The sequence below is a fragment of the Quercus robur genome, chromosome 11, assembly GCF_932294415.1.
Source record: "Quercus robur chromosome 11, dhQueRobu3.1, whole genome shotgun sequence".
Taxonomy (NCBI): domain Eukaryota; kingdom Viridiplantae; phylum Streptophyta; class Magnoliopsida; order Fagales; family Fagaceae; genus Quercus; species Quercus robur.
In genome coordinates this window covers 2,511,531-2,523,501 of record NC_065544.1, presented here as the reverse complement: position 1 = coordinate 2,523,501, position 11,971 = coordinate 2,511,531, and the positions used below count along the sequence as shown (strand labels likewise).

At 33.5% G+C, this 11,971-nt stretch overlaps 1 protein-coding gene across 1 annotated transcript; it reads right to left on the bottom strand.

Moving 5' to 3' along the window:
* Positions 1 to 6,538: 6,538 nt before the first annotated feature.
* LOC126706596 (probable flavin-containing monooxygenase 1) lies at positions 6,539 to 11,335 on the bottom strand. Its single transcript, XM_050406133.1, has 5 exons — positions 10,848 to 11,335; positions 9,844 to 10,084; positions 7,525 to 7,703; positions 7,063 to 7,412; positions 6,539 to 6,892 (listed from the first exon to the last, which is right to left on the bottom strand). The coding sequence occupies exons 1-5, from the start codon at positions 11,286 to 11,288 to the stop codon at positions 6,559 to 6,561; spliced, it is 1,545 nt and encodes a 514-aa protein (XP_050262090.1). The 5' UTR covers positions 11,289 to 11,335; the 3' UTR covers positions 6,539 to 6,558.
* Between the last annotated feature and the right edge of the window lie 636 nt (positions 11,336 to 11,971).

Genomic DNA, 11,971 nt, shown 5'->3' with positions numbered 1-11,971 from the left:
CTTTCACACTATTAAACTATATATTCAGACTCGTCTCATCATGTCTATGATAGCTTTGCTCTACCTATGTCGTTTTTCTTTACACCATATTGGGAGACCATATACCCATATGCGAAAATATGACGTGCTATATGATACAAAATTTTAGCAGGTGCACCAAATTAAAAGCTTGGAGGACAAACGGGGTTAGACTTAGAGCCTCCCATAAAATAACGTGATACAAAACGGGTTTATGTACTTTTAACAAACTTTCTTTGATGAATAGTTTGCGTTAATAAATGATCTTGTTGGGTACAGAAGGAAAATAGGTAAGCAATTTCTAGGTAGATCGATCCGTGGACTTTTCATTGGGTCAGAACGTAAGGATTTGATGCAGAAGTACATACAGTGTAATCCATAGAATAGGACCACGCAATCAATGTGTTCACTCGTTCAGTCTGACATATAACATGACGATCCCGATTATACCTTCGTCTACAAGATGAAGCAATGATGAGGACAATCCTGGAAACCATCCAACTAGTAATTGTCATCAGGCTAGAACAGACTCGTCCGTCCTCAATCATTAATGAAGCGTAACAAAACAATGATGAACTTCTATATCGTTGGGGAAATAACCCACCGTCAATATTCTATGAAGACGTTACTGATTTGAGAATAAAATCACCATTAAGGCAGCCCCAACAGCTAGAGGGAAGAGGAAAACACTTGTATAAATACCAACCCATAAGGTCCAAAAGAAAAGGTACACACGCACTCAAAACATTCTACATCAGATATTCTGTTATTCTAGGCATTCTAACTTTGACATCGGACACCTTGTGGCAAGCGCCACACCGGTGACCACTTTCTTTCTTTTCATAGCTTAACTTGTTGTAGGATCAGGATTAGCTGAGGACGACTCCCTTCAGAACGAACATTTCTATCGGCGATCTAAGCATCATCTTAACACACATGAACTTTTGACGCACCAAATTAGGGACTGCAGGGTAGTGTAACCATAATAACGATTTTTAGTATTTAAATAAAATTACATGTATTTTTATATATTTTATCACATACACATATTTTTAAAAAACACAAATAACGTTTTTAGAACAACATTCAATATTTCATGTCTTCTTCTTTTTTAATTAGCTCTTGAAATAATGGTTAAGAGACTAAATCTATATTTTCTTATCAACAATAATTTTTTTTTTTTTTTTTTTTTGGAAGATGGTATGAAAGTAGTTGATACTTTATTCAATTCATATCTTCACTCCTCCCCCCCCCCCCCCCAAATAGGGGCGAAGCTATGTTGAAGGGTGGGGGCCATGGTCCTCCCAAAATTTTGAAAGATTGTTTAAATATATATAATTATTTTAATGTTTTCAAAATTTAATCTACAAAAATAAGAGTTAGTCCTCCCAAGTATTTGAATTAGTCCAATGATGCTCTTAAAAAAAAAAAGGTCTAATAGTTATAGAGACATAGCTTTATTTTTTTCAATTCTATTCTTTATTGTAAAATGTGCTCTTATATCTGTCAAATATTTGATAAAGTTTGACATCAAATATGTTTGAATTTATCTTTTTCAACCCATTATGTGGTGATTAACAAGTCATTGACTCATTAAAAAAATCTTGTCACTAAATTTACACATGAAATGTCTCTTTAGTTGCCACATAATGGGTTAAATCAAGATAACTTCAAATATATTTGAAACCTAACTTTGTTCCTTCAAGTGTTGGATCATTCATGTTTTTGAAAATTTCATTAGTTCAATTTAAAAAAAAAAAAAAAAAAATCTTACTTTAGTATAAAATTTGATAATTTGTATCGAAAATGAAACTTTTTAAGAATTTTACCATGAAAATGGTAAAAATGAATTTTATTTTATAAAAGATCATCATCAAACATAATTTTGATTAAAAATACCAAACTCTTTTTTTGTGTATATATTTAACTTATCAAATAAAATGTGTGGGGAGGTTGTCTTGATAAATATATTAGTGCTGCAACTTGGCTCCCCCCCCCCCAAACAAAAATTTTTGGCTCTGCCCCTGCTTCCACAACAGTTCTTTAATAAACATAATAAGATTTGAATAAATTATATCTTTACTCTATCTTTCTTTTTCTTTTTTAAAATAATTCTATCTCATTAAAAAGTTAAAATGTTCACATATTTTTTCTCCAAAAAAAAAAAAATGCTCACATATTAAACGTCATTTATTAATTCTAGTCAAACCTATTATTTATTTATTTTAAAAAGTGTAGGGTTTTTTTTGTGTGGGGGGGGGGGGGGGGGGGGGGGGGGAGGACAAAATAGGATCATTCGATGCAAAAGAGATAGGTAAGACACAAAATTGAAAATAAATATAGAACAAGAAAGTGTTGACTAACTTAGAATATGTATCCCCCTCAAAAAAAAAAAAAAAAAACTTAGAATATGTATATATTTTCATATAAATAAAATGTGTATATATGTAAGTCAATACAAAAGGAAATTATTTAGGTACTAGCGAGTGAATGTTCCATGCAGCTTTTGGAGTTTAATTAGTTTCTTTCTGGTTTTTTTTTTTTTTTTTTTTTTTGGGTCATAAAATATAGATTACACTACTCTAGAAAGAAGAAACCTCTCAGCAAGTAATGAAGGACAATAATGTGCTTAATTGTCGCGGCTTCAATTATTCTTCTCATATAAATATATATATATATATATATATTTTTTTTTTTTTTTTGAGAGAGAGTTTCAACCTATGGCGTCCGCTCCTGATAATTGCTCTTTATCATCAGACCAAGACACCAATCAGTTTTTGGTGTAGGCGGGAATTGAACTCCAGATCTTTTATACAACCATCAGAGACTTCTCATATATAGTCTTGGGTAAACTACATATTTGGTCCCTATCCTTTACACCATATTTCAATTTGGTCTCTAACCTTTCAATTATGTCAATTTGGTCCCTAACTTTTCAATCTCGTGTTAATTTAGTTTTTACTGTTATATCTTGAATGAAAATTGATGATATGGAAAATGGCCAAAATAAAATTTTAGTTTATTCTCACATCAACGGAAGCTAATTTTTTATTTTGGTCATTTTCCATGTCATCAATTTTCATTCAAAAGATAATAATAGAGACTAAATTGACCCGATACTAAAAGGTTAAGGACCAAATTGACACAATTAAAAGGTTATGGATCAAATTGAAATATGGTGTATAAGATAGGGACTAAAAATGTAGTTTACCCTATAGTCTTGATTACCATAGGGGCTAAATGCTTCTAAAATCCAATTCTTCTTCCTCCAAGAATTCCATTCTATCTCTTCACATATTTCATCACGATGGTTAATGCTAAAGGTAGAAATGCAGTGCCTCTTGTAGAACCTAGTTGTCCTCTTGGTGACTTCCATTTCTTTGGTTGTCTGTTCAATCATCTTCTCAACACTTGGGAGCTTGAATTTCTCATATACAAGACGAGTCATATGGAGATCTCAAAGTCATAAACATTAGAGTTTGTGTGCAATAGTTTCACAATAGAAGAGTATGTGGATTTGGTGCTGCATGTGATCACGACTAGTGAATATTATATAAGGTAGCAGTAGATTTAGAGTTTAGTCTATTGTACAAATTAACTTCAATTCTATTAGTGAAATATTGCTTTGAGCATTGTTTAGGTTAAATCCTACCTAGGTTTTTTTTTACTATGAAACCACAATTTCATAAGTTTTTGTAGGTTACTATTCTTGATATTTATGTGATCTTTGCTTGTTTGATGTTTTAATCATTTTAATCAATATCATAATTAATTAATTAATTAATTAGTTAAAATTTGGTTATTTTGGTGATAATTGGGGTCTAAACCCTAGCAAATTCAATGGAAGAAGGTATCATCTTTAGTGTTATAAATGAAAGAAATGGATGATATTTGGCAAAGAATTTTAAGGAAAAAAAAAAAAAATCATAAGCTCATATCAAACTCTCCAATGCCAAGACTAGTTGCTCAATTTGGCTCTTCAATTTTTAATTTTTACCTTGAAACCAACCTTGGAACAGTTTGGCCAAGGAATGTGCACAAAGTATGAATCACAGATTGGCCAACAGGTTTCTCAAAGTTATTGTAAATTGATAAAAGCAACTTGGGAGCACCAACTGGACCAAAAGAAAAAATTAAGGAGCACCAAACTTACAGTAGGCATTCAAATCAGTCATGACTTCCCTACGATAGTTCAGATGGATTTCATATTTTGAAACTTCAAAAGTTGGAAAAACTTTATATAAAATTTGATCATCAATTCATCATATAACTTAAAAGAATAAACGATCTTGTCAACGTTCTGAATTTGGCCATACACACACACTTGGCCATACTCAATAACCCCATTTTTCAAGCCCAAACAAAATCATCAAGCTTTACTCTCAACCAAAAAACCCCGTCGTCAAGCTTTACATTTCTTGCTAGCTAGAGTTATTAGTACTACACGCAATGATCAAAGTTTTATGGGAATAGCCGAATAGATTCACATAGACATAGTCGTCACCCAATTAAAGAGAGCCTTTAGGTTATGCAGGCACTAACAGATAAGATAACTATTATATATTCATACTCTGACAGGTTTGTGCTTTCAGGGATTCCAAGAGAAATTTGAGAAAGCAGGAGCTCAGGTTGTTGGGATTGGCAGTAATGATCCATCATCTCACAAGTCACAAGGTAGTACAGAAACTTTGCAATATAGGATAGCTTTATATTTAACACTAGAGGAATATTTTCGTATTGATTTTTTTTTAAGTTTCTGGTACATGCGAAGAATATTGTGTTACAACTTCTTTGAAACATGTTTAATGTCGTGTTCAGCACAATTTACTACCATGTTTTGGACAGCTCCAAGAATAGGCTCCTTAAATGTAGTTGTACATTTCCCAAGTAACTCCAATTAATTATAACTCTTTTATTTTGTGACATGGTAGCTCTGTATTTGATTTTATTTGTCTTGCCCCCGAATTATTTGTATGCTTTATGCAAGGTCCTCTTACTTATTAGGCATGTAATGGATGAGCTAGCAATAGACGGAATGGACACTAACTACCTCTAGTTATGTTGCGATATTGTATAAATTATCAATTCTTTTTTCAAAATGTAATTTGGTTATTAATCATGTAGAAGCTAGTTCATTTTTTTTAATGGATGTAATCTTTTAGATCATAGATACTTATAAAATTTCCTAATTAAGCTTTTGCAATTTCAAGGCTAATCTTTTTGAAAAGATACCTGATCATCCTACCTATTATAATTACCCATGAGTTTTTGTGATTTTTTTAAAATTTTATTTTATAATTCAATTGTTCTAATAAGTGGGAGAGGGGGATTCCAACCATAATTCTCCTTATAAAGGATGTTAGACGATCATAATTTGGCTCACTACAACTATTCTAAAAATAGGCTCGCGTGATGCGTGTCAAATGCTATTAAAAATTTGAGTGTCTCTCTCATCTTCAATTGGTTTTGAGATAAAGTGGCATTTGCTTGTAGTCCAACAAGTGTTATCCAAGCCAAGTTCATAAGTTCCAAGTGCTGCTAAGTGACAAGAGGAATAGGGTGAGGAAAGATTGGGGAATGCTGCTTGGAGCACTGCCTGGAAGACAGATTTATGTTCTTGAGAAGAATGGGGTGGTTCAACAAATCTACAACAATCAGTTCCAACCCATAAGGCAAATTGATGAGACTTTAAAGCTACTTCAAAGCCTTTGAGTTTGAGCCTCTTCTAACTTCTTCTATTCTTCTATTTTTGTACCTCTACCGTCTATTGGAGTTAGACAAAGTGCTTAATTTGTTATTACTTTTAGATATTAGCCAGGTAATTTGGACCCTTCATTCCACCTGTAGAGGAGGTGATGATCATCATTTCTGCTCTAGAAAAACATCAAATTATTTTGACCTTTTCGAGGAATGAAAAAAAATCAAGTATGAAGTTTATTTACTAGTGAGGTTTCAGTTGTTTTCGCATTTGCATGGGGCAATTCTGGGTTCAATTAATAATGTAGCCAACCGTGCAAGCTTTGTGGGGGTTATTTGGTGTGTCAGCCCCTCAATTTGACATAGGGACAAACATATTTGCTATGCCCCATAGGGTGGTATTCAAGTCAAACCACACATGGATAAAAATTTCTTGTATTCAAGCAACAAAATAAATAAAATGCAAGTCAAACGACACATGGCAACATGACCTGATTGATTCTTGGTGCCAAGAGGTGTACCCCCTATTGAGATATTAAATGCTTTTGGAAGGTCCTTTAAGTGGTCCTTGTTCAGTATTGCTCTTATACTCCAATTTTCTGAACAATGTAAGTAGAAATATTTTTTATTTTTGGTAGATCGAAGAAATATTGTTTATTCAAACATAGAAACCTCCTTTACATGCTACAATTTTTTTTTTGATAATACATATATATTATGTTTAATTAGTTTCCCCTTTTATGGTTATAAACTATAGATTATTCTACACTAGAAAGGAGAAACCTCTTAGCAAGTAATGAAGGACAACAATTTGCTCTATTATCGCCGCTTCCTTTATTCCTCTCATATATAGTCTTGACTACCATAGGGGCTAAATGCTTCTGAAATCCAATTCTTCTTCCTCCAAGAATTCCATCCCATCTCTTCACATATTTCATCACTGTGGTTAATGCTGAAGGTAGAAATGCAGTGCCTCTTGTAGAACCTGGTTGTCTTCTTGGAGACTGCCATTTCTTTGGTTGTCTGTTCAATCATCTTCTCAACACTAGGGAGCTTGAATTTCTCATCTACGAGGCGAGCTAGCCATATGGAACGCAGCTCCGATGTATGAAGGTTTGTAACACTCTCAAGGTAACCTACAAATGCGATGTTCGGAACTAGTGGATGGATTGTGCCCCTGCAATTAAAAAAAGAAAAAGAAGAGAATTACATCATTATTAAAAGGTCGTATTTAGTGCATAAAACTTTTACTTTTGTGGGGTTTGGAAGAGGGGATTGAAGTACATTTTGACCATGTTACAGTTTAGAAGCAATGATTACAATTTTAAGAGTAGAATTGTTAATTACCTATACAAGGGCATGATACCAGAAGGATACTCTAACAAAGTACGGAAAGGCTCTGGTAAGATAGCTTTGAGCTTTTTCTTCCCATCGTAACCAGTTGCAAGAACAACAACATCAGCCTCCAGTTTGGTGTTATCATCAAATTCAATTCCTTCCTTTGAGAACCACCAATTTGATGCTCTTTTAAAGAGAATCTTTCCCTTATCAGCCTCGGAGAAGAAATTCTCTGGCATGATAGCCATCTGACAAGATGCATAGTCTTCTTCAAAAGGGTGGTCTGGTTTTAATCCATACTTCTGCAGAGGAAGTTTCCACAGCAAATAGGACTCGATAAATTTTGAAGCTCCTCGCCTCTGTCATAGATCATTATATAAAACAACTTATTAACATTGGCACTCTACTCATCTACCAGACTAAAAGTTAATTTTTAAGTGCATACAGTAAAAATTAATATTGATCAATTACCATTGGAGATAAAAGAAGGCAAAGAAGAGTTCTGAGAAAGCTTTGGTTGGGCTTTTCATGGAGGAACTGAGAGGATCTTGTTGAGTAAAACATGTAAAATGGCAAACCCCAAATCCAGTAATGGGGAACTGTCCAGTGCAAAGTCCTTACCACCACGGTGCAAGGTTGTCCTTCTGGTCCTGCAAAACATCAAAATATTGCTCATCTCATAATGCAATCTAAATAGCCAATCACCTAAGAAATTATCCAAATTTCTTTGAAATAAAAAAAGAATATATGAATTGTTCTCCTAAAGGGATTGACAAAGGTTTAGCTTTTCTCGGAATTTGTAGAGAGTTTTCCATCATTTTAATGTGAAAATACTAAAATTATTATCAAGTTTTACAGTTTTTAACACTTATATAATAAATTTATAATACTCTTAATATCACTATTTTTTAGCAAATACAAAGGAATGACATATGGCATTTCGATTTTACAATTTTTTTTTTTTTTTTTACACAACATTTGTCACAATTTGTTAAAGTGGCTATGAGTAATAGACAATAATTTTTATATGAATCCATAACTTTTTATCCCTTACTCATAGTCATAGTTTAAAAACCAAACCAAACCAATTGGTAGAGTCGATTCAACTAGGAATTGGATACCAATTCGATCCAGTAAAATTATCCAAAATTGGTCAAAACTGGTCACAAACCAAATATTAAGTGCAAAAACGATTCATTGAACGGTTCAATTTTTAAAACCATACTCGTGGTTGGTCATATCAAAATTGTGACATAATAGTTGTCTCTAAACCTTTCTAAAAATAAAATGAGGTGGAAGAAGTCAAGAAGTTCAAATCCTCCACCCTAACATTTGAATTATTTAAAAAAAGAAAAAGAAAAAGAAATTTTCTTCGTACTTTTTAATTTTGAAAGTAAAACAGGAACAAAAGTTATTTTCTTGAACATTTAATGCATCTCAAAATTTCCATTGAAAAATTGTTGACATCAATTAAAGGGAAACATATCGGTGTCAAGAATTTTCCAAGACTGGCCCAATACGGAGCAGACATATCATAATCATATAATGACACCCGTTGCTTCAGTGGGCGTTGTTGAAAGTTGAAACTTAAGTCTTTTCTTTTGCTCATAATGTACAGAAGATGCGCGGAATTCTAATGCATGTGTTTTGGAATCGTCTAAAAAGTACAAACGTGTAAAGTCAACAAGTCAAATGCGTCTTGATTGTGTGAAACCCAAACCATGCAAATTCCAACAACATAACGTGAAAAATAAGAAATAATTAAATTGCACTACATTCACCATTGTCTTTTGGACCAAATTGATTCTATGTTTCAATTAAAGAGCAAAAAGTCTACTGAATCAAGAGGTAATTGGCGAGCAGAAGTCCCTAAACAATCAACTTTATCCAAAATGGGTAATTGCAAGTTACGGAAACAAAGGGAAAACGACAAACTTGATGCACTTAGGAGCATATTTATTCAATCTTTTATATATATATATATATATATATATATGAGTCTAATTTGTACGGATGAAATATAAAATTCATATTTTACACTATCCAATAAGAGATTATCACATCAATTTTTTACTTAAAACTCAATACATCTTACTACACATAATAATATCTCAATAAACTCATAGTTAAGTTGTATTTTCAAATAAGTATTAAAATTTATTAAGTATGGTTATGTCTATTCTTTAATATGTAATGTGATGATGTGATAATTTGGAATTGGAGGTGTAAGACTTAGATTTTACACTACGTCCTTATAGGATATTACTTATTACTTCATTAAAAATTGACTCCACTTTTGACTTCATCTTCTACGTACACTTTGTCTGTAAAAAATTCACAACTCCTGCAGTATTGATTCCTAATAATTCAACTCTTCACTTTATCTTCCACACTTGTGGAAAATGTGAGAATTTTGATACAAAGACTAACAGAGTTTGAAAATCATAAATTACTAGCCGCTATTAGCTGTATAACCCATCAACCATCCCATTGATTGTGCTTGTTAGAAATAAACTATACTACCTATAAAAAAATAATTAAAAAAAAAACAAATTAAGCTAATAATAAGAAAAAAAATTTTTGATAGGTCACTTAACAAGGTGATGACAATTGAATTGGAGCATGATGACTACACATCACTGAACTTGTTTCTTTCTTTAGGATAGGGATCCAACAATATTTTGTGAGCGAAATAAATGAACGAATTCCCTATTATAAGATGTATAAAACCTTTATATATATATATATAGAGAGAGAGAGAGAGAGAGAGAGAGAGAGAGATCTTTATACCTTGGTTCTCCTCTGCGCACTCGAGTGCTAAATCAATAGCTGATTTCTTGAAACCAATGACTGCAACCTTCTTCCCCTTAAGTAGTTGTGAAGTCTCTTCCTTTTGAAGTTTGCAGTAATCAATGGTATGCAAGACCTGACCCTGAAATATTTCAGGGCCTTTGTTTCGTGGAAATTCTGGGATTTTAGGTACATCTCCATATTTTCCAATGCAAACCACAAGAAACTCGAAGGCATACCACTGAAATGAATCGAATAAATTTACACAAGTCAATAATAATAATAATAATCTAATCACCAAAATACTAGGTAGATGTAAAGATAATACTAACGATCGTATATACATAGACGTTTGACCTTAATTTCTAGGTAATATACTTATAGGAAGTTTCATTATAAGATTCCTCGTATTGCCAACTATACAATCGGTGGACCAAAGGATCACACAAAAATTATATATTTATAGCCTACCCATGTGTGTTTGATATATTTTGGTTCATTTTAAACATTGATTACTCAAAAAAAAAGAAAAGATTTTTGACAAGCAAAGATTGCTAAAGCATAAAGTTGAACGCTCATATTGAAACAAAAGAGATTTTTGACAAACAAAAATTGCTAAAGCATAAAGTTAAACGCTCATATTGAAACAATTGATTTTTACTCATTATCAACAAATTATATATCCCGCTTGTCGCAAAATATATAAGACTTTGAAGGTTGACATAGGCCAAACTACAGGTGTCAAATTTTTTCTTGGAGGCCAGCTAGGATTTATATATATATATATATATATATATATAAAGAAAAAAAAAAGAGAGATTAGAAACTAGGAAAGATGGGAGTATGTAGGTTCTAAATAGATAGGAAAATACGGAGTAAATGAAAGGAAATACACAAAGAAAGAAATAAGAAAATCATGTTCTTTTTCCTTTGGAACCCTAGCTAGTAAAACCCTCGTAGCCATATATTTTTTATTAGTTAAAGAAAAACAAAAGGGTAACGACCTCAATGGTATTTGAATGGTTGCTTTGCACAGCAACCTCCCAAACAGGGTGTCCAGGCAATATAGTAGGATAGTCCCCAGGTTTCCCAGTGAGATCAGTGGCTTCCCTATCACCAAAAAACCTAATCTCCACCACTTTTGAGTTGAACCTCACAAACTTGAGGACATCAAAGTGGTTAGCATAAGATGTTAAGTATTCCAATATCTCAGTATAAGATGGAAAACTTGTGCTATCCCTATCAGGCCAAGGGAAATCAGAAAACTCATAATCACAACGAAGGGACTGAAGCTTTGTGGAACTATAAGAACAATGCCTCCAGACCCCACCAATAGAGTCAGAGGCTTCAAAGACTAAAGGGTTGTGGTGGGCTAGTTGTTTAGCGGCTGCTAAGCCACTAACACCAGCTCCTATTATGCCAATTTTTGAGGAAACAGGAGCCATTTTTGATGTGATGAGAGCTGAGAGTTATAGGGTTGAAACTTGAAATGTGTTTGGTTTATGATAGTATGGAATAATGGGAAGGCTTTGCTTGGTATTTATAGCGATTTTGCATTAGTGGCCACGCTGAGAGCACGTGTTACGAAAAAGGGAGGTTGGTGAAGGGCCAAATGTGACTATTACCGAACCAAAAATAATAATAAGAATAATAATTGAAGATGATAAAATATTGGGCCTGACGGGCTTACCTTAATGGGCCTGACGGATTGGGTCTCTTGGGCCTGTGTGAAGATGGTCCCAGCTTTGAAGGCCCATCACTGACTGACACAGTAAGGGCCCATGATCCGAAACGTCCATAGCCTAGAAAAACCCTAGGATCCGGAAATGGGAATCCTTGCTCACCACGCTTAGAAGAATTGGGAGTAGAGTCCCACATTGAAAAGATGTGGAAACCAAAAAGGAAAAGTCAACCCTTTATCACTATAAAAGGCCTAATACCCACAGAAATCGAGGTACGCTTTAATGAACCCTCTCTAACGCACTAAGTAAAAACAGAGGAATTCTAACTTGACCGTCGGAGAGCCTTTGGCCGGCACCACACCGATGCTCTCTGAAGGATTCTTTCGATTGTTTCGTCGTGCAAGTTCGATTCGAGTCGCGAGTACGGTGTGACCCATTGGTGACGA

Excerpts from the sequence above, each read along its gene's own strand:
- LOC126706596 (XM_050406133.1), bottom strand. The coding sequence starts at position 11,288 with ATGGCTCCTGTTTCCTCAAAAATTGGCATAATAGGAGCTGGTGTTAGT. Across the intron at positions 10,085-10,847 it reads ACCATTCAAATACCATTGAG|TGGTATGCCTTCGAGTTTCT; the intron begins GTCGTTACCCTT and ends GATTCATTTCAG. Across the intron at positions 7,413-7,524 it reads GCCTTCTTTTATCTCCAATG|AGGCGAGGAGCTTCAAAATT; the intron begins GTAATTGATCAA and ends GATCTATGACAG.